General features: G+C 43.3%; 2 protein-coding genes across 4 annotated transcripts; both read left to right on the forward strand.

The window, feature by feature from the left end:
• Positions 1 to 452: 452 nt before the first annotated feature.
• On the forward strand, positions 453 to 2,884 carry LOC110485664 (uncharacterized). 2 transcript variants are annotated; one of them, XM_090204218.1, is made up of 3 exons: positions 453 to 839; positions 1,345 to 1,583; positions 2,246 to 2,884. In XM_090204218.1, exons 1-3 carry the CDS (start codon positions 651 to 653, stop codon positions 2,439 to 2,441), a joined length of 624 nt encoding a protein of 207 aa, XP_090060344.1. In that variant the 5' UTR covers positions 453 to 650; the 3' UTR covers positions 2,442 to 2,884. The 2 variants fall into 2 exon arrangements, 1 of the variants encoding a protein (XP_090060344.1); XR_016487638.1 differs by having other exon boundaries at positions 480 to 839; positions 1,345 to 2,072.
• On the forward strand, positions 2,479 to 18,698 carry LOC118940099 (uncharacterized). 2 transcript variants are annotated; one of them, XM_090204216.1, is made up of 4 exons: positions 2,479 to 3,166; positions 6,425 to 9,342; positions 10,377 to 10,450; positions 17,746 to 18,698. In XM_090204216.1, exons 2-4 carry the CDS (start codon positions 6,522 to 6,524, stop codon positions 17,845 to 17,847), a joined length of 2,997 nt encoding a protein of 998 aa, XP_090060342.1. In that variant the 5' UTR covers positions 2,479 to 3,166; positions 6,425 to 6,521; the 3' UTR covers positions 17,848 to 18,698. The 2 variants fall into 2 exon arrangements, with proteins under 2 accessions (XP_090060342.1, XP_090060343.1); XM_090204217.1 differs by lacking the exon at positions 17,746 to 18,698 and adding an exon at positions 10,688 to 10,719.
• Positions 18,699 to 23,296: the final 4,598 nt, after the last annotated feature.

Consider the following 23,296-nt stretch of genomic DNA (forward strand, 5'->3'; position numbering starts at 1 on the left):
CAATAACACAATTGATACACTGTATGCCTGCAGAAAAACTAGAAGAACACTAGAAGAGTTAGGAGAACACTAGAAGAGTTAGGAGAACACTAGAAGAGTTAGGAGAACACTAGAAGAGTTTGGAGAACACTAGAAGAGTTTGGAGAACACTAGAAGAGTTTGGAGAACACTAGAAGAGTTTGGAGAACACTAGAAGAGTTTGGAGAACACTAGAAGAGTTAAGAGAACACGACGTAAATGAGTCTCATGGATTGTTTCATGTTTGACACTATGGAATAATGTCTCAGATAAAAGCATGCAACTTTTCACCAGATAAGCACAGAACATAGATTAACAAAAATTTGTTTTTATTTCGCAACCTTGGAATTGCCTTGGAAAAGTGCCAGTTTACTGGTACTCTGCAACTGTGGAACTTTCTGACATTGAAGAACATTGTACCATAGCAGAGCTATAAGACTGGGCCCCTCAATCCCAGCACCAGTGGTCCATACACACAGACACATCAATGACACATAGACATACAGTAGATAGATGCTGTAGGTATAGTGATACATATAAATATATAAGATAGATATAGTGATACATATCGTAGATTCTATAGCTATAGATATACTGGTGCATAGATATAGTGAGACCTAGACACTGAAGCCATGTTCGCTCTATGTGCCACGACTCTCCTGTACTTCCTGTCTTTTAGCCAATCAGCTCCTGCTGTAGTTCTAGCCTGTGAGGACCTCCTTAAGCCCATGGATCCACCACGACTAGACCAGCAGCTCTTGAGGAAATGGGCCCTCGTCGCAGGCAGCCTGAGCCACCCTGCATCCCTGGAGAGTCTCAAGGTAGCACCCTATCCACTATGTGGCACCCTATTCCCTAGAGTCCTATGCGGACCCTGGTCCAAAGTTAAAACAAGGGATAGGCCTGGAAAAATGTGAGTTATGAAAGCAAGGACTGACCATCCAAGATATCACAATTATAGTTTTAAGCATGTTTTGAGGCATTTACAATGTTTACAAAACATTGGATTGAAACAAGCTTATATTTGGGGTTCTGTATGGGGTATGACAGTTGAACTAAGCTCATGAGGCATTTATAAGTTCTATTCTTCAAGAATCAATGGGTATATATCATAAATATTTAAGTCCAAAAATGGATGTAACATCTGCAGATTGCCCCCTTTAAATATATTTGTAGCACACTTGTCATCTAGGCTACATTTAACCTGCCTTTCCACATTCAATGTACCGGTAATTGTTCTGTGACAATTTTGTATGTTGTATGGATTGTTTCTATAGTGGTTTCTGTATGAAAACTAATAATAATCACATCTCATCTCTCTCACAGACCAGAGACGGCATCACCATGGAGTTTTCACCCTCCACCCCCAACACCACCCAGAACTCCAACACCACCACAACCGTCCACTACACCCAGACTAACCGTTTCGGCAGCCGATGCAAGTCTCTAACCTACAATATCTCACTCATCAACGACAACAGCACCTTCCAGTTCGACGTGGGGGGCCGATTCAACCTCACTGGGGTCTTCCTGGAGACCTCCTGCCCAGACTGTCTGGTGATGAAGTGGGTCATTTATAGAATTGTACATTTGAGCCATTTTAGCAGACACTCTTATCCAGAACAACTTACTGTTAGGGGGTATTCCAGTGTTTTTCAACTCTGGTCCAGGTGTACCCACGTTTCTGTTGGAGATCCACACAAAACACACCTGATTCTACTAGTCAACTAATCACCAAGGCCTTGACAAGTTGAGTCAGGTGTGGTTGCCCAGGGCTACAGCAAGAATGTGTACTGTTGGGGGTAGATTAGGACTGGAGTTGAGAAACACTGGTGTAGGCTATTCAACTCAGGTCAGGTAGGTAGAAACAACCACATACTGCATTACAATCACTGCAAGTGAACCGTTCTTCAAAACACCCACTGGGCACAGAAGTCATTTCACTGAAATGACGTGGAAACAACATTGATTCAACCAGTGTGTGCCCAGTGGATAGCCTCTATCACCCTCAAACTCAACTCTGGACCGGGACTGATTTAGACTTGGGACACCAGGTGGGTGAAATGAATTATCAGGTAGAACAGAAGAACCAGCAGGCTCTGGATCTCGTAGGGTAAGAGTTGAATACGCCTGCTCTATCAACTAAACCAGTGCCAGGAAGAAAAACAAGTGCCGGTGTGAGTACAAGAAAGCAAAGTACAACAGTAAAGTATAATTATTTTTTTAGGTGGGAGGTGAGCTCCAGGAGGAGGGAGTCTACGGACCTGTACCTGCTGAGGAAGACGGAGGGTGGGAGAGAGGTGGAGGAAGAGGAGATGGAGGAGTTCAGGAAACAGGTGGAGTGTATGGGGCTGCCGCCGCCAGTGGTGATGGAGCCAGGGAATGCCCTCTGTGGTTCCTATGAGCTCCCCTGGAAACACTGAGGAGGAGGAGAAGATGAAGACGAAGCTCGATCAGTGTGATCAGAGAGTGGGGGCCGTGAGACCGATGTAGAGACACGTTTTCTGTCATCTGTTTTGTAATCCAACATTTCTGTGTTTACTGTTTGTCGATGACCTGTAGAATTTTGAGGGGGAAAAAAGATGCAGGATTTGTCATATTATTCTGTCTTCTTTGCCTCTTTAACAGATGTAATTTCGTTCACAGACTGATTTAATGTCCCAGAGCTGAAGCTAATTCACAGAGACAGTGGGATCCAGCAGGAATGTCAGGACGTCATTAGGACCGCTCCAAACTCTATGCACAATGGGAAAGAAAAGTATTTTATAATTGGATTACTTTTGTATAATTTGGCATAACCTCATTTGTCCATGCATTAAAGTTCTCATACTGTTAATTCTCAGATTAAACTGGATGGAACAGTGAACAATTTGCCATTTGTGAGTGAGAGAGTGTTTCTGCAGATGTGGGCGTGCACAAGCAAGGGGGGAAATGTGGGTGTGAGTACGGACATGGACAGGGCCAGGGAGAGAGTAACCTACTTTCAGAACTATTGGGTCCTACTTGGGTACTTGGTTCTGATTAGACATGACGTACCTGTAGGATCGACGTCCCAAATTCCACAACAAGAATAAGAAGCTCCCCTGTAGATCAGGAACGTTCCAGCCCAGTGGCGTCGTCACCAGCACAGACGATACCACATCAACAGGTAGGTGCCATAAACTTACTAGGTATTGAGGGGCTCCTTTAAAGTGATGTCCCAGTGTGTGCCATGCACTGTATGTAACCATGGTCCTGGTACAGTGTAGTCCTCCTTGTTGTGAGAAGGTTAGCTTTATCAGATTATAGATTCCTGTTACAGATCTCATTTGTAATATGCTGTTGGTTTAATGTCTTTATTCAATGTTTATTACATGGAAAACATATTTTACATACCACTAGTTGTCCATATAAAATAATTGCCAGCCATAAAAGAAAATATGAAGTTTATATGCAATACCCCCTGTGGGAAATGTATATTTAATGATCATCACATTTCCTGAAGCTCCTTTGATCAAGTTTAGCCTTGTTGCTAATGAGGAGAGATATTATCCTATTATATTATATCCCACTGATCTGCGTCTTCCCAACTCCCTGTTACCTCACGGCACATGGGAATATCCTGGGACAGTCCCATTGGAGGTCAGCTTTGTGCTCCCTGTAAAATACACTATATATGCAAAAGTATGTGGACGCCCCTTTTGAATTAGTGAATTCGGCTAGTTCAGTCACACCCGTTGCTGACAGTTGTGTAAAATCGAGCACACCGCCATGCAATCTCCATAGACAAACATTGGGAGTAGAATGGCCTTACTGAAGAGCTCAGTGACGTTAAAGATGGCACCGTCATAGGATTCCACCTTTCCAACAAGTCATTTTGTCAAATTTCTGCCCTGCTAGAGCTCCCTCACACGAAGAGTAAACAAAAAAACATCTGACCAACTGGGAACATTTTGTCAGTCCCCACAACAAAAAAGGCTAATTCTAGCCGTTTAGGGGTAAGGCAAGAATTAGTGTTCAGGTTAGGTTTTGGGGTTAAAGTTCAAGTCAGGGTTTAGGGAAAATAGGATTTTGAATGGGAATCAATTGTGTGTCCCCACAAGGTTAGTTAAACAAGACCGTCTGTCTGTGTGTGTGTTCCTAAATAGGGATTTAAGGAGCTTTCTTTCTCACAATAGTTAAATGTTTTCTCCTCCCTACTGTGGCGAAACATCATTTTCATGTGTGTGTGTCCCTCCTCTTTCATAGCCCAAGGACCTGTTATTTTCTCAAGTGGAGGAACACCCATTTACATATCCATTTGAAATGTATTCACTGTTGGAATCCAAGTCAGGCTGCGTCCCAATGTACACTACCTTTGTGGTTGACTTGCACGTTTCCAATATTCTTATGTTGTAAAAAGTATGATCTACTTTGAAGATAGAAATGTAATGGTTAGAGGGGACAGCCTGGTCTGTCACAATATCATTTATCTGTAAAAAGGTGCATGTCCAATCTTGATATTCTAGCTCTATCCACAACATTTTCCCGCCAATGAATAGCCTGCAGGGCAGGAGGTGAACCAATGAATAGGCTGCAGGGCAGGAGGTGAACCAATGAATAGCCTGCAGGGCAGGACCCTATGGCCAGTTATAAACCCATCACCCCATGTCCTATCCCATGTTCCTCCATTCATAGTGAAGGGGTCCAGGCTTGTCCGCTCTAACAGGGCATTGTTATGTGAATGTAATCACGTCCAGGTCAGGACATGGCATTGTTTTCTGAATGTAACGTGCAGTATGCCAGGCCAGGACCGCTGCACACTGTCGTACTGTCCCAGATCTACTGTTCATCCCATTGGTTCACCCCCAGTCCTCTCTGTTCTGTCCCACATGCCTCTGCTAATGATTCCTTACAGCGCGTGCCAAAACCCAGGGCACTGTGAGTGTTTGTGTGTTTGTGTGTGTGTGTGTGTGTGTGTGCGTGTGTGCGTGCGTGCGTGCGTGCGCGTCTGTGCGTGTTAAAAGCCACAGTACTGTGAATCACACTGTGAATGGTTTAGCAGGGAGGGGAAGCAGGGAGGATGGATGCAGAATCTGTTTTTTCTGTCTGGTGTTAGAAACTGGGGACCTGAGTAACCAGGAAGAGAGAGAAGGGGGAGGCTAGAGAGAAAGTGTGACTGTGAGAGAGAAGGGGGATAAATGAGATGCTAGAGAGAAAGTGTGACTGTGAGAGAGAAGGGGGGTAAATGAGATGTCTAGAGAGAAAGTGTGACTGTGAGAGAGAGAGAGAAGGGGGATAAATGAGATGTCTAGAGAGAAAGTGTGACTGTGAGAGAGAAGGGGGATAAATGAGATGCTAGAGAGAAAGTGTGACTGGGAGAGAGAAGGGGGATAAATGAGATGCTAGAGAGAAAGTGTGACTGTGGGAGAGAGAAGGGGGATAAATGAGATGCTAGAGAGAAAGTGTGATTGTGGGAGAGAGAAGGGGGATAAATGAGATGCTAGAGAGAAAGTGTGACTGGGAGAGAGAAGGGGGATAAATGAGATGCTAGAGAGAAAGTGTGACTGTGGGAGAGAGAAGGGGGGTAAATGAGATGCTAGAGAGAAAGTGTGACTGGGAGAGAGAAGGGGGATAAATGAGATGCTAGAGAGAAAGTGTTGATTAAAGTAAGGATGGGGAGAAAAATATACTATAATGGTTTTGGGGCTTAAGTGATAAATTGGAAAGTGAGACTGTTTTGGAGTGTAAATGAACCTATTCAAGTTGTTTGAAAGGGAGAGAGAGAGAGGTGCCATGGGTGCCATGGCAATAATGAGGACAAAGTACAGACCCATTGTTCCGCTCACTCAGCTGGTGTACAACACTCGCATGCATGTGTGTGAGAGAGAGCATTGCTGAGCCTCTGGCTCTGAGGTGGTTAAGCACATTAAAGATTGACCCACTCAGCAGAAAACTTTCCAAGTTACACTGCAGAGGTTGCCTGGCTACCCAACCATATTGCTCCAACCGAGCGCCACGCCCATGAACGTTTCTTCTCCTCTCTGAAGTACGTAGCGAACTACAGAACAGCGGAAGAATTCAGTTTGAGTCGTCAGGCTACTGCAGAGGAGGAGAATCGTGTGTGTATTAGTCATTTTTACCTCATTGCCAAAGACTAACACAATGCAATACAATACCATAACCATTCTGCAATGCATTAACAACAACAACTGGTTGGCATTATAACAGGTGTATAAACCATTTAGCTTTACAACACAGAGTGAATGGTGTGTCAAACAGTAAGGAGTATGGGAATACAGTATGAATGACAACAATATTTGACTTTATGCGTATGAGGACAGAAAATGGATCTGAAAATTGGTCTGAAAATGGGTTTCCACTCCAGGTTTGTTTTTTGTTCAGCTCCGCTAAACGTTCCATTTCCTCTCTGTCCTCTTTCTCCCAGACCGACCTGCTGAAGACTGACTGTTATAAACTGTTCTAGTCCAGACTGTTGTTTCAAGTCAACAGAGCCAGCCAATTGGCAGTCTACCCGTCTCATCATGGCAACAATGGAGCCGGTGGCCAACCGACAGAGCTCAGCCGACTCATTGGACGAGTGGGCCAGCGAGGTTTGGGGGATGGAGGAGGGCGAAATGGACCCCACTCTGGCCCAGGACACTACCCCTCGTCCTCACCCGTTGGTAAAACAGGCACCCAGGACAAAGTCAGAAGACCTGGGGTCGGAATCTCCAGAGGCTCCAAAGCCTAGACCCCAAGTGTCTCCCTCAAGTGAGAACCTTACAGACTCAACAAACAAAATGGCAGAAGTGGTTCCTAAAATGGAGCAGGAGGCACTTTCTGGGGTAAATCAGGTGCCTAGTAGTAGAATCCAGGTAGGTGATAGTGAATTGGAACGAGACCTTAATATGATAGATGACAATCACTGTGAGAAGGAGGAAGATGCCGTTGCTTTTCGGTTGCCTCTTGCCTGCACTGGCCAAGCCTCACCTGCAGAGGGCGCTCCAGAGACCCAGCCATACATTGACTGTATCAGTGATGGTAAGGTGGAGGTGATCACTAACCCTGTAGAGGAGGAAATGTCGTCATCTGACAGCCAGGGTAGCCAGGAGTGGCTTTCGAGATCTCACCTTGATGACGTTGTGGAGGAAGACAAAGAAGAAGAAGATGGTGCCAAGGAAGACAAAGTAGAGGAGTTTCAGTCTGTTGAGATGATGAAAAATAGCGCTGTGCGGTTGCAGTTGAATACAGAGCGTCCAGCTAGAAGTGAATTTGAGCAGAGGCTGTCAGAGACGGTGTGTGCTACTGAGAAGGCTTCTGTAGAAGGGGGTCCTGTTGAAACTAGCAGTAGCACCCCATCAGTGCAGGTAGCTGACAAGCAAGAGGTTAGTGAGTGCCCAATCAGTGGTGACAGAGAGAAGACAATGTCAGACAATAACAACCATGATACTATGAAGGCTGCTGAAACTAGCACTACCACCCACTCTCCACTAAAAAGAGAGAGTTCCGATGACATATTCTCTGAGTCCCCAAAAAATCCTGAATCGGCTCTTGCCGGTGATGGAGAGGAGAACCAGAGTGTTGACTCCAAGCCTTTAGACATCAGCTCAGCCCGGAGGCAGTGGGTTAGGCTGGACAGTACCAGAAGCAAACTCCCTCAGCCTGAGCAATCCACCTCCTCTAGATCCTCCTCTTGTAGCCAACTAGTAGACCTGGCTCAGCCCCTGGATGTAGTTACACCAGACAAACAGCAGGGGGAGCAGTTGTTACGAAATGTCACTGCTGCCCTGACGCATCATAGTAACCAGGAAGTGGCAGCACAACAGGTGTTCAAGGGAGCAACTCTGGCTCCGCCCCTGGCGACAGTCGCCAAGGAGCCAGCTAATCAGGTCAAGGCAGATCTCCTTGGCTCTGGCTGTGTTGTAGTGAAAGAGCAGGCGGGTGGAGAGAGAAAGGTGGGAAAGAGGGAGGGAGACAACAGGCAAACAGGTGGAGAGAGAAGGCAGAGAGCGAGTGGACTTGGTGCAGCGGGCGAGGCAGACAGGAAGAAAAAAGAGAAACGGAGCGAAGAAAAGAGGACAAACTCTGGGTTGTTGATGTCGAGAGACAGTCACAGCAAAGCTTCCAAGATGAAGTTGGGAGGGGACTTGTTCGATGACAGCCAGAGTGACAGCGGCGTATCTGCCGACTTCTCCCCTGGTAGTACTGTGGAGCTCCAAACCACCACCTCCACCCTCACCTCGCCTCCGGCCGACGAGACCCCCATCGAGAGGGAGATCCGTCGGGCAGTGCAGCGTGAGCAGTCCCTCAGGAGATCCAGGGGCCTCCACAACAAGCCGCCCACCCAGGAATATGTGGACATCCCCCTAAGGAAGTCAGTCTTGACTGAGACCCTGCCTTCCAAGTCGGACAAGAGCCAGGGGGGGAAGGACCGTCTGTTTGCAGGGAAGAAGATGCAGAAGGAGATCAGTGTAGAGACCCAGAGGGAACAGGTCCTGGTTCGACTAGGGAAAGTTAGAGGTTCCTATGACAAGGGGACAGTACGCCAGCTCAAGGAAAGGAAGAAGTTATTCGAAGCTTTCCAGGAGCCCAAGGAGACATCCTCGATGATATTGTCCCAGAGCAAGGCACCCTCCTGGGCTTCGGCGAGTGACCTCTCCACCCTGGAGATCCAGGGGAACGACGCTTCATCTGTGTCCTTTGTCGGAGGCTCGTTCGGGGAGAGAAGACGTAGTAGCCTGGAGCTGATGTCCCAGACCCAGAACCAGAGCCCCTCCGGAACACCTAAAGGCATCACCTACACCCCTCATAGGGCCCCTGTCCCCCGGGGCCCCACTCTCTCCGAGAGCGCCGGGGGCCAGATCATCATCCTGGATAACCACCACCACCTGGTTCTCCCCGCTCCGGCCCACGTCCACCACGTCTCCAAGCCCCTCAGGCACTCCCACAGTACGGGCACGCTCACCGAGACACAGGGCCTCACCGTGGTCGACTCCGCTTCTATATACTCCTCAACCAGTGCACTCAGCGGAGAAGAGAGAAGGGGTTTTTGGAGGGATGAGGATGGAGGGAGGATGGATCAGGAGGAGGAGGAGGAGGAAGAGGAGGTTCCAAAGGAAAACCCCTTCTTCAAGCTGCGCTCCTCATCGGTGTCTCAGGACAAGGTGGAGCAGGATATCCGGGAAGCCAGGGAGAGAGAGAAGGAGCTGCGGAGGCAGAGGAGCAGTCTGTACGGGGGAGGAGGAGGAGGGGGGAGGCCAGCCAGTAGGGAGGTACAGAGTCCCACTTCTCCTCCTCCACCTCTACTACTACAGAACGGACTGGCGACCCCTGAACTATCTGTTACCCCCTCATCGCGGACAGGTTAGTGTATAGTGTGTGTGTTCAATTGTTTCCGTGTGTGTGTGTGTGTGGGGGGGGGGGGGGGGGGGTGCTTCTGTGTCAGGAGAGATGATGAAAAGACAATGTAATAGTTCAGTGAGGATATTATTTCATCTCCCATTGGGTCAGGTAGTGCTACATCATCAAACATCTAATACAACATTCTCACTGTCATCAATAGTTCTGCTCCAGAGATCACAGTCTTTGTGTGCATCCCAAATTGTACCCTATTCCCTAAATAGCGCACTACTGTTGACCAGGGCTCTGGTCAAAAGTAGTGCACTAAATAGGGAATAGGGTGCCAAAGTAGTGCACGGAATAGGGTGGGTGCTGTTTGGTAAGCAACCTTTGCCAACAGGCTGAATGATACACTACTGGGTAACTGATTAAACTAAAGTTGGGATCTTCTGTACAATTAACTGTCAGATCAAAAAGTGAGTGAAAATATATGAAAGTGAAAATCACTGACTCATGTCTTGACCCTTCATTGTGTCAGCAAAACACAAAGTGCTTTAGAAAATCTTTTCCAAGATGAATTGTAGAACCCAGCCTAGAATATATGCTTGCGAGGCAACTTTAGATTCTGGGAGTTAGTAGACACTAAGGGGATGTTTAACATGACTGAATATGTAATGAGCTAATACAATCTAATGGTTATACATTTCAGGGCGTAAATCGCCCTTGGAAATCGTTCAAAGTGCTTAGTGATGTGACCAGTATGAAAAATGCTTTTCAAATAAAGCTGTTATCACAGTAATAATTGGTGCCAGTATTATTACGATGTGCTGTGCCAAGGCAAGCTGGGCGTGTTTTGTCAGCGGTAGGCCCCCAGTAGCTGCCAGACAGACAGGGACAGGCTGATCTGGGTACAGTACTGAATAGAGGGACGCCAGGGTTAGGGTGTGCTAATACAACAAGTGTCCTCTGTGACTCCGTGTCTGAGCAATTATAGTTTTATTGTAAATTATAGATCATTATGTAACCATAGTTTCCTCTCCTCCTCCCACTCTCTCCAGCACGACAGTCTCTTGGGAAGCTGGGCATGTGGCCTCCAACACAGACAGATGAGTATCCGGATAGCCAATCAGAGGTATGTTATATCCTTCCCCCACCAAACGTAATCTACATAGGCCCAGGAGTTTTCCTGAGTAGGTAAAAGGTCGGGGCTTAATCGTACACTTTGACGAGCGCTCTCAGCACCGGACGAAACACTGGGGGCTCAAAGTTGATTTCCTGGTTAAGTCACAAGGTCAGTAAAACCACCTGGCCTTAACATACTGAAATAACTGTTTCTTTTCTTTTATCTTTGCATCCTTATTTATTGTAGGCAACCATCCATCCCCCTCCAAAAATATAAAACGAGCCTCACATTCTGCTGTTTGTTCTGCGGTCGCCCCTAGTTATCACAGCCACAAAGTGCCTATTTCTTCTTAAAATTTTATTTTAAACCTAACCCCAACCTTATCCCTATCTTTAACCACACTGCTAACCTTATCCCGGACTTTAACCACACTGCTAACCTTATCCCCAACTTTAACCACACTGCTAACTTTATCCCGGACTTTAACCACACTGCTAACCTTATCCCGGACTTTAACCACACTGCTAACCTTATCCCGGACTTTAACCACCCTGCTAACCTTATCCCGGACTTTAACCACCCTGCTAACCTTATCCCGGACTTTAACCACCCTGCTAACCTTATCCCGGACTTTAACCACACTGCTAACCTTATCCCCAACTTTAACCACACTGCTAACCTTATACCTATCTTTAACCACACTGCTAACCTTATCCCGGACTTTAACCACACTGCTAACCTTATCCCGGACTTTAACCACCCTGCTAACCTTATCCCGGACTTTAACCACCCTGCTAACCTTATCCCGGACTTTAACCACACTGCTAACCTTATCCCGGACTTTAACCACCCTGCTAACCTTATCCCGGACTTTAACCACACTGCTAACCTTATCCCCAACTTTAACCACACTGCTAACCTTATCCCTATCTTTAACCACACTGCTAACCTTATCCTGAACTTTAACCACACTGCTAACCTTATCCCTAACTTTAACCACACTGCTAACCCTATCCCTAACTTTAACCACACTGCTAACCCTATCCCTAACTTTAACCACATTGCTAACCTTATCCCCAACTTTAACCACACTGCTAACCTTATCCCGAACTTTAACCACACTGCTTACCTTATCCCTAATGTTAACCACACTGCTAACCTTATCCCTAACTTTAACCACACTGCTAACCTTATCCCAAACTTTAACCACACTGCTAACCTTATCCCTAACTTTAACCACACTGCTAATCTTATCCCCAACTTTAACCACACTGCTAACCTTATCCATAACTTTAACCACCCTGCTAACCTTACCCCGAACTTTAACCACACTGCTAACCTTATCCCTAACTTTAACCACCCTGCTAACCTTATCCCTAACTTTAACCACACTGCTAACCTTATCCCTAATGTTAACCACCCTGCTAACCTTATCCCTAACTTTAACCACACTGCTAACCTTATCCCGAACTTTAACCACACTGCTTACCTTATCCCTAATGTTAACCACACTGCTAACCTTATCCCTAACTTTAACCACACTGCTAACCTTATCCCAAACTTTAACCACACTGCTAACCTTATCCCTAACTTTAACCACACTGCTAATCTTATCCCCAACTTTAACCACACTGCTAACCTTATCCCTAACTTTAACCACACTGCTAACCTTATCCCTAACTTTAACAACCATGTCCTCTCTCTACTTCATACATAAACAACCATGTCCTCTCTCTACTTCATACATAACAACCATGTCCTCTCTCTACTTCATACATAAACAACCATGTCCTCTCTATACTTCATACATAAACAACCATGTCCTCTCTCTATACTTCATACATAACAACCATGTCCTCTCTCTATACTTCATACATAAACAACCATGTCCTCTCTCTATACTTCATACATAAACAACCATGTCCTCTCTATACTTCATACATAAACAACCATGTCCTCTCTCTACTTCATACATAAACAACCATGTCTTCTCTATACTTCATACATAACAACCATGTCCTCTCTATACTTCATACATAAACAACCATGTCCTCTCTCTATACTTCATACATAAACAACCATGTCCTCTCTATACTTCATACATAAACAACCATGTCCTCTCTCTATACTTCATACATAACAACCATGTCTTCTCTATACTTCATACATAACAACCATGTCCTCTCTATACTTCATACATAAACAACCATGTCCTCTCTATACTTCATACATAAACAACCATGTCCTCTCTCTATACTTCATACATAACAACCATGTCCTCTCTATATACTTCATACATAACAACCATGTCTTCTCTATACTTCATACATAACAACCATGTCCTCTCTATATACTTCATACATAACAACCATGTCCTCTCTATACTTCATACATAAACAACCATGTCCTCTCTATACTTCATACATAACAACCATGTCCTCTCTATACTTCATACATAAACAACCATGTCCTCTCTATACTTCATACATAAACAACCATGTCCTCTCTCTATACTTCATACATAACAACCATGTCCTCTCTATATACTTCATACATAACAACCATGTCTTCTCTATACTTCATACATAAACAACCATGTCCTCTCTATACTTCATACATAAACAACCATGTCCTCTCTCTATACTTCATACATAACAACCATGTCCTCTCTATACTTCATACATAACAACCATGTCCTCTCTATACTTCATACATAAACAACCATGTCCTCTCTATATACTTCATACATAACAACCATGTCTTCTCTATACTTCATACATAAACAACCATGTCCTCTCTATACTTCATACATAAACAACCATGTCCTCTCTCTATACTTCATACATAACAACCATGTCCTCTCTATACTTCATACATAACAACCATGTCCTCTCTCTATACTTCATACATAACAACCATGTCCTCTCTCTATACTTCATACATAACAACCATGTCTTCTCTATACTTCATACATAAACAACCATGTCCTCTCTATACTTCATACATAAACAACCATGTCCTCTCTCTATACTTCATACATAAACAACCATGTCCTCTCTATACTTCATACATAAACAACCATGTCCTCTCTATACTTCATACATAAACAACCATGTTCTCTCTATACTTCATACATAAACAACCATGTCTTCTCTATACTTCATACATAAACAACCATGTCCTCTCTCTACTTCATACATAAACAACCATGTCCTCTCTATACTTCATACATAAACAACCATGTCCTCTCTCTACTTCATACATAAACAACCATGTCCTCTCTATACTTCATACATAACAACCATGTCCTCTCTCTACTTCATACATAAACAACCATGTCCTCTCTCTACTTCATACATAACAACCATGTCCTCTCTATACTTCATACATAACAACCATGTCCTCTCTCTACTTCATACATAAACAACCATGTCCTCTCTCTACTTCATACATAAACACCAGGACACTATCTCTACATTAGACTCAACATTTAAGTCTGGTTCCATATATACTGTAGCACCAGATCACGTGTACATTTTCCATTGGTTGCATTTTCTCAGTGAATTCAGCCCTCAGAGCTAATAACACCACATCTGATCGTATAAGGAGCTTCCTTAATCAATTGAGATAAGAGAGAGAAGGGGGAGAGAGGGAAGGAGAGAGAGAGTGCAGTGGATTAGAAATGTGAATAGAGTTTGGGTACGGAAGGAGCGCGAGAGAGAGAGAGAAAGAGCAAAAGAGAGACAGAATGAAAGTGGAGAGAAAGAGAGAGTCCCTCCTGAGTTTCTCCACGGTTGCTCTCTTGGGTTACACATCTCTCTGAACCTGAAGTGACTACAAGATTAGCATCGGCTGACTGCAACTTTATAAATCTGACATAATTGTAAACCAGTCTGACAGCTAGAAGCACTGTTCCCTAGACTGAGCCCCATGCAGTCCCTTTAGCCTGGTCCAAGATCAGTTTGTGCTGACAATGATCAAAGGGGTTCAATTGGCAAGAAAGCACAAAGGGATCTGGGACCAGACTACAGTCATTCTGCCTGCTACATTATCTACAGTGTTTATCTACACAGACTACTGATAAGAAAGATTCAATAGTAACGGATGGAGGGAGAAAGATAGCGATGCTTGTCAACTTAGAGCAGAGCCCTGAAAATAGCATAACATGGTTATGGATTACGGTCTAATAGATTCACATTTTAATTAGATGTTTATTTTTTAGCTTTATCTTTAACTGCATTGTTGGAAAAGGACCCATAAGTAAGAATTTCACTGTTCGTCTACACCTGATGTTTACAAAGCAACGATGTTGATCCATGAGATGACCTCAAATCATCCTTTTTCATCATCCCCTCTTTTCTAACTTCTCTACTCTCTATTAAAACTCCCTCTACTCTCTATTATAACTCCCTCTACTCTCTATTATAACTCCCTCTACTCTCTACTATAACTCCCTCTACTCTCTACTATAACTCCCTCTATTATAACTCCCTCTACTCTCTACTATAACTCCCTCTACTCTCTACTATAACTCCCTCTACTCGCTACTATAACTCCCTCTACTCTCTATTATAACTCCCTCTATTATAACTCTCTCTACTCTCTATTATAACTCCCTCTACTCTCTACTATAACTCCCTCTACTCTCTACTATAACTCCCTCTACTCTCTATTATAACTCCCTCTATTATAACTCTCTCTACTCTCTATTATAACTCCCTCTACTCTCTACTATAACTCCCTCTACTCTCTACTATAATTCCCTATACTCTCTATTATAACTTCCTCTACTCTCTATTATAACTCCCTCTACTCTCTATTATAACTCCCTCTATTATAACTCCCCCTACTCTCTATTATAACTCCCTCTACTCTCTATTATAACTCCCTCTATTATAACTTCCTCTACTCTCTATTATAACTCCCTCTACTCTCTATTATAACTCCCTATATTATAACTCCCTCTACTCTCTATTATAACTCCCTCTACTCTCTATTATAACTCCCTCTACTCTCTATTATAACTCCCTCTACTCTCTATTATAACTTCCTCTACTCTCTATTATAACTCCCTCTACTCTCTATTATAACTCCCTCTATTAAAACTCCCTCTACTCTCTACTATAACTCCCTATACTCTCTACTATAACTCCCTATACTCTCTATTATAACTCACTCTACTCTCTATTATAACTCACTCTACTCTCTATTGTAACTCCCTCTACTCTCTATTATAACTCCCTCTACTCTCTATTATAACTCCCTCTACTCTCTATTATAACTCCCTCTATTATAACTCCCTCTACTCTCTATTATAACTTCCTCTACTCTCTATTCCCCATCATAATAAATCTCCTCTACTCTTTCTCTTTCTCGATGTCCCCTTTTCACTTTCTACTCTCTTTCGCGTTGTCTGCTTCTCTCATATTTCTCTCTTATCTCTTTCTCTCTCTCTCTCTATTATAACTCACTCTACTCTCTATTATAACTCCCTCTACTCTCTATTATAACTCCCTCTACTCTCTATTATAACTCCCTCTAATCTCTATTATAACTCCCTCTATTATAACTCCCTCTACTCTCTATTATAACTCCCTCTACTCTCTATTATAACTCCCTCTACTCTCTATTATAACTCCCTCTACTCTCTATTATAACTCCCTCTACTCTCTATTATAACTCCCTCTACTCTCTATTATAACTACCTCTACTCTCTATTATAACTCCCTATATTCTCTATTATAACTCCCTCTACTCTCTATTATAACTCCCTCTACTCTCTATTATAACTCCCTCTACTCTCTATTATAACTCCCTCTACTCTCTATTATAACTCCCTCTACTCTCTATTATAACTCTCTCTACTCTCTATTATAACTCCCTCTACTCTCTACTATAACTCCCTCTACTCTCTACTATAACTCCCTCTACTCTCTATTATAACTCCCTCTATTATAACTCTCTCTACTCTCTATTATAACTCCCTCTACTCTCTACTATAACTCCCTCTACTCTCTACTATAATTCCCTATACTCTCTATTATAACTTCCTCTACTCTCTATTATAACTCCCTCTATTATAACTCCTTCTACTCTCTATTATAACTCCCTCTACTCTCTATTATAACTCCCTCTATTATAACTCCCCCTACTCTCTATTATAACTCCCTCTACTCTCTATTATAACTCCCTCTATTATAACTTCCTCTACTCTCTATTATAACTCCCTCTACTCTCTATTATAACTCCCTATATTATAACTCCCTCTACTCTCTATTATAACTCCCTCTACTCTCTATTATAACTCCCTCTACTCTCTATTATAACTTCCTCTACTCTCTATTATAACTCCCTCTACTCTCTATTATAACTCCCTCTATTAAAACTCCCTCTACTCTCTACTATAACTCCCTATACTCTCTACTATAACTCCCTATACTCTCTATTATAACTCACTCTACTCTCTATTGTAACTCCCTCTACTCTCTATTATAACTCCCTCTACTCTCTATTATAACTCCCTCTACTCTCTATTATAACTCCCTCTATTATAACTCCCTCTACTCTCTATTATAACTTCCTCTACTCTCTATTCCCCATCATAATAAATCTCCTCTACTCTTTCTCTTTCTCGATGTCCCCTTTTCACTTTCTACTCTCTTTCGCGTTGTCTGCTTCTCTCATATTTCTCTCTTATCTCTTTCTCTCTCTCTCTCTATTATAACTCACTCTACTCTCTATTATAACTCCCTCTACTCTCTATTATAACTCCCTCTACTCTCTATTATAACTCCCTCTAATCTCTATTATAACTCCCTCTATTATAACTCCCTCTACTCTCTATTATAACTCCCTCTACTCTCTATTATAACTCCCTCTACTCTCTATTATAACTCCCTCTACTCTCTATTATAACTCCCTCTACTCTCTATTATAACTCCCTCTACTCTCTATTATAACTACCTCTACTCTCTATTATAACTCCCTATATTCTCTATTATAACTCCCTCTACTCTCTATTATAACTCCCTCTACTCTCTATTATAACTCCCTCTACTCTCTATTATAACTCCCTCTACTCTCTATTATAACTCCCTCTACTCTCTATTATAACTTCCTCTACTCTCTATTCCCCGTCATTATAAATCTCCTCTACTCTTTCTCTTTCTCGATGTCCCCTTTTCACTTTCTACTCTCTTTCGCGTTGTCTGCTTCTCTCATATTTCTCTCTTATCTCTTTCTCTCTCTCTCACACACACACACTTGTCTCTCTCACTCTCTTTTTCACCTTCTCTTCTTTCCAGGGCCTCCAGAGCCCACGGACCCCCAGACAGAAGACTCCTCTCCTGCAGCGCTGGGAGTCCGGCCAGGTGATGAACGGCCATGGAGGGGAGGAGGAGGACTAAGACAGACCTTGTGTCAGTTTGTCCTTTTAGAGCATTATGAACAAGATTACATAGACAATGGGGGACGTGACCCTAGATCAGTACTCCTATTATGAGATGGTCTATGAATACAGGCCCAGATCTACTGCTGAAAGCTCAGGGGAAGGACGGGAAGAAACCAGATCATTGGAATGAAGAATTGGAGACAGACAACCAGGGAAGTAGAATATCTGAAAATGCACTGGAGAAACAGAGGTTTTGGGAGTTGGAACTCTGGACTGTTGGAACCATTTTAATGTCATAACAGAACTTTGGAACTGAACTGTACATTGGAGCTTTGGAATGTAGTGGGGGGGGGGGGGGGGGGGGGGGGGGGGGGGGTTGGAACCAGTGGATGGTCATTGGAAGATGTTTTTACCAGAAGAGACTGGCCGAGTCTCTACAGTACGGTTTTTGTGAGGGTTGAAGGACGTTGAAATGGGTTGCGTTGTATTGTTTCTGAAGCACATGTCTCAGCATGGATTTATATGGATATGTATATAATGCACATTTTGTGACAAATCTATTTTGGGACAATATTTCCTTCCCCGTAGTTTCTATTTACTATAGATAAGCCGTTTCTACAGAATGTAAGTTGGCATTATGATATAATTATGTGCATTTAATAAATGTAACCTACATTCAGTCACAAATCAAGTCAGTCAACATAGTAAATACTGCAAAATCTAATGTATGTATCTAATGTATTTCCATTCTAGCATAATCATTCATCAGAGATAGTGTTTTTATGCAAGATGATTTTTGGCACGTACAGTATGTCTCTGATTTCCATAAAGTAGTCAAGATGAACAAATACATACATGTAAACTCAATGTCTTTCTGCGTTCATGTTTGTGTCTGATTGCTACTGAAACACACCTTCAAGGAAGAAGGACTAGGTGCACACACAGTAGTGGTGATGTGAGGAGCTGTTGTATCAGCAGGGTGGATCACCCTCTGTCACGGGATAACTCGCGAGCCTTGCCCAGTTTTTACTGCCTTTGGGCTGGGTTGACACAGGCATACGGCGTCCAAATGTCATACACTCAATCAATGAATGACAGCATAGTCACAATGACATCAATGGTGTGACTTAGTAGAGATTTGTTTCAAGTTAAAACGCCTAACATGTGTACCTTGCCCTTTTTGGGTGGTTGTGTCGAACAATGATTGAGCTAAACGCGTGCTGGAAGTTGCGGCTGGCTAACTTGAAGGTTGGGAAAGTTCTGTGCAACTTCCAGCGAGCGTTTAGTGGGAACACTGAGGCTGAGCGTTTACTGTGAACACTGAGGCTGAGCGTTTAGTGGGAACACTGAGGCTGAGCATTTACTGGGAACACTGAGGCTGAGCGTTTACTGTGAACACTGAGGCTGAGCGTTTACTGTGAACACTGAGGCTGAGCGTTTACTGTGAACACTGAGGCTGAGCGTTTACTGTGAACACTGAGGCTGAGCGTTTACTGTGAACACTGAGGCTGAGCGTTTACTGTGAACACTGAGGCTGAGCGTTTACTGTGAACACTGAGGCTGAGCGTTTAGTGGGAACACTGAGGCTGTACCCGCTTTACGTTACAGTTTTAACAGTGGCCAAGTATGGGGTATTGTATGGGGTATTGTATGGGGTATTGTATGGGGTATTGTATGGGGTATTGTATGGGGTATTGTATGGGGTATTGTATGGGGTATTGTGTGTAGATTGATGAGGATTTTTTATTTATTTAATCGATTTTAGAATAAGGCTGTAATGTAACAAAATGTGGAAAAAGAGAAGGGGTCTGAATACTTCCTGAATGCACTGTACTTCTTCTGCGCTCTGTACCGTAGAGTTGTGCCTCAAGGATGCGTTTTAGGTCCCCTGTTGTTTGTCTGTAGTTCAACTAAATTGGGAAAAATATTGAGGCAGCTGATGTACGTTTTTATGTGGATGACACTGTTCCTTATTCAAGTGGCAGCAGTTTGACTTTGGCTTTTGAAAAAGCTCAAACCTGTTTTAACATCCTTCAACCTGTTTTAACATCCTTCAACAGAATCTGTTCCATTTGAAGCTTGTTCTGAATTCCTCTAAAACCTGTACGGTATTTTCCAATAATAAACACTGAAACCCATGTAATTAATACCTTGGAAACATACAAATGTTTGGGTTGATGAGAATGTGAGCTTCACCACTCATCTAGAGAACCTTGTCAGGAAACTCAAGCTGCGTTTTGGGTTTTACTACCGACACAAAGCTTGTTTTTCCTTTGCTGCCAGAAAGGAGTTGATTCGTTGCACTTTTCTCTCTGTGTTGGACTATGGTGATACTATTTATGAGCAAGCTTCACGCTCCACACTGAAGGCTCTTGACTCTGTGTCATGCAGCCCTTCGTTTTGTCACCAATCGGAGACGTCCAACTCACCACTGTGATCTCTAGTGTTGTGGACACAAACAAAACACTGGCACATTTTATTCTGAAGACCATTTTAGGAAAACTGACGTTTTATCTGTCCTCTCTTCCAGCTCGAAATGAGAACACATACAACTCAGATCTCAATCTTGTTTTATGCTAACAGTACCGAATTAGGACCAAGCATGGGAAAAGGGTGGTTCCCTCTGGTGTTGGAATCCAAGCCAACCTATCGACAGGACCTGGTGTCCCTGGAGGAGTTCAAAGGACAAATAGATGAACAGGTTGTTGAGACATGCAGCTGTTTCTAGCTGTCACTAGTTTGCGTTTCCTTATGTAAGGAAGAATGTTGTTTCACTTCACACACACACCCATCCACTGTTTATTTGCTGTTCTGGTTGTGCTGTTGCCAGTGTCTTCTGTCTGTTTTGTCTTACAGTTCTTTAACAAGAGAATGTTTATCCCCCGTCCCCACAGGAGGCCTTTTACCTCCTCCCAGGCCATTATTATAAAGAAGAATGGGTTCTTAATTGACTAGCATGGTTAAATGAAATAAATCAAATCACACGCTCACTGAACCATACAATGAACCATACAATGAACCATACACTGAACCACACACTGAACCATACACTGAACCATACACTGACCCATACATAGAACCACACACTGAACCATACACTGAACCATACACTGAACCATACACTGAACCATACACTGAACCACACACTGAACCATACACTGAACCATACATAGAACCACACACTGAACCATACACTGAACCATACACTGAACCATACACTGAACCATACACTGAACCATACACTGAACCATACACTGAACCACACAGGTGAGATCATAAGATCTGAATATCACACTTTTAGTGACCTCCCCAATCTCTCCTTTGAATAATTCAACAGTTCCAGTCTGACTGGACGCAGCCCATTGGTGCTGGCAAACACTATGGGCTGTCTGTCATTGGTGCTGCCATAGCAACGCTGGCGGTGCGCAAAATGAATAATATGACACGCACACGATTAACCAGCGCCATCGTCTGTATAACAACTCATTCATAATACACACATTTTATCTGAGTAATATTGTATGATACCAAGTTACATGGAAAGTCAACCTAACAGTTGATATAGAACATCAAAATGATATTTCACCTGACAGAACTTCATTTTCAAGAATAAATCAAACACACCTCATCACATACTTTAATGATGACACCTGGACAATGACAGTGTGGATACCACCACATGAAGGGATCAAGTATAGAATTGAACACTTATTTAATATAAGTACTCTATCTTAAAACTTGACTGCTGACAATGACATGCACATGATCGGGGCCCAATGAATGGACCGATGAGCAAAATACTACAAGATCTATCTGCACTATGCCTTTAATAACCAATTCTGTAAACGCAAATCTCCAACCAAAGCAGCTTTATACAAGCCTGAATTTGACCTGAATTTTACCTTGACAAAACATTCATCCAACAGCCTGAATGCACGACTGTAGCGTTGTGGTGTGACGGTGTTGGGTGGATTAGTCGGTCTGTTGTAATGGGTCTTTGTGGCAAGGACAGAATAATCAGAGAGTTATGTGCGTTTTGTGCGTTTTGTAACCCAACATGCCAGTAAACACCGTGTGCCTTCTTCACTGAGATGGGATCGGTAGGCAATAGTTCAGTTTTCATCTCCCATTCATTTACAAGGAGCCATGTAAAACCTTATTTCCCTATTGTATGCATGGCCTCCTAGGACTGGGTGGGGCATTGTCAGCCTACAGTAGCCTACAACAGTCAGGTATGCTGACAAACACCATAGAGATACCAGGTGTACGACGCCAGTAATAGTCCCTATTCACAGGCAAGTGTGTGTGTGTTCTAGATGAATGGACGTTTTGCATGCCCTGTGTGGGTGTGTGCTCTGTTCTTTTGATACCTGGCAGAACAGCGAAATGAATGAAATACTTCAGTTAGTAAAACACACAGAGCTGCTGAATGTCTTATGGTTGAAGAGAGAGGGTCGTACTGAATATCTTATGGTTGAAGAGGGAGGGTCGTACTGAATATCTTATGGTTGAAGAGGGAGGGTCATTCTGAATATCTTATGGTTGAAGAGGGAGGGTCATTCTGAATATCTTATGGTTGAAGAGGGAGGGTCGTACTGAATATCTTATGGTTGAAGAGGGAGGGTCATTCTGAATATCTTATGGTTGAAGAGGGAGGGTCGTACTCTTAGAGCTACTGAATATCTTATGGTTGAAGAGGGAGGGTCGTACTGAATATCTTATGGTTGAAGAGGGAGGGTCGTACTGAATATCTTATGGTTGAAGAGGGAGGGTCGTACTGAATATCTTATGGTTGAAGAGGGAGGGTCGTACTGAATATCTTATGGTTGAAGAGGGAGGGTCGTACTGAATATCTTATGGTTGAAGAGGGAGGGTCGTACTCTTAGAGCTACTGAATATCTTATGGTTGAAGAGGGAGGGTCGTACTGAATTTCTTATGGTTGAAGAGGGAGGGTCGTACTCTTAGAGCTACTGAATATCTTATGGTTGAAGAGGGAGGGTCGTACTGAATATCTTATGGTTGAAGAGGGAGGGTCGTACTGAATATCTTATGGTTGAAGAGGGACGGTCGTACTGAATATCTTATGGTTGAAGAGGGACGGTCGTACTGAATATCTTATGGTTGAAGAGGGAGGGTTGTACTCTTAGAGCTACTGAATATCTTATGGTTGAAGAGGGACGGTCGTACTGAATATCTTGTGGTTGAAGAGGGAGGGTTGTACTCTTAGAGCTACTGAATATCTTATGGTTGAAGAGGGACGGTCGTACTGAATATCTTATGGTTGAAGAGGGACGGTCGTACTGAATATCTTATGGTTGAAGAGGGAGGGTCGTACTGAATATCTTATGGTTGAAGAGGGAGGATCGTACTCTTAGAGCTACTGAATATCTTATGGTTGAAGAGGGAGGGTTGTACTCTTAGAGCTACTGAATATCTTATGGTTGAAGAGGGACGGTCGTACTGA

This window comes from Oncorhynchus mykiss, chromosome 17 (genome assembly GCF_057628025.1).
Source record: "Oncorhynchus mykiss isolate SJ-2025 chromosome 17, ASM5762802v1, whole genome shotgun sequence".
NCBI lineage: Eukaryota > Metazoa > Chordata > Actinopteri > Salmoniformes > Salmonidae > Oncorhynchus > Oncorhynchus mykiss.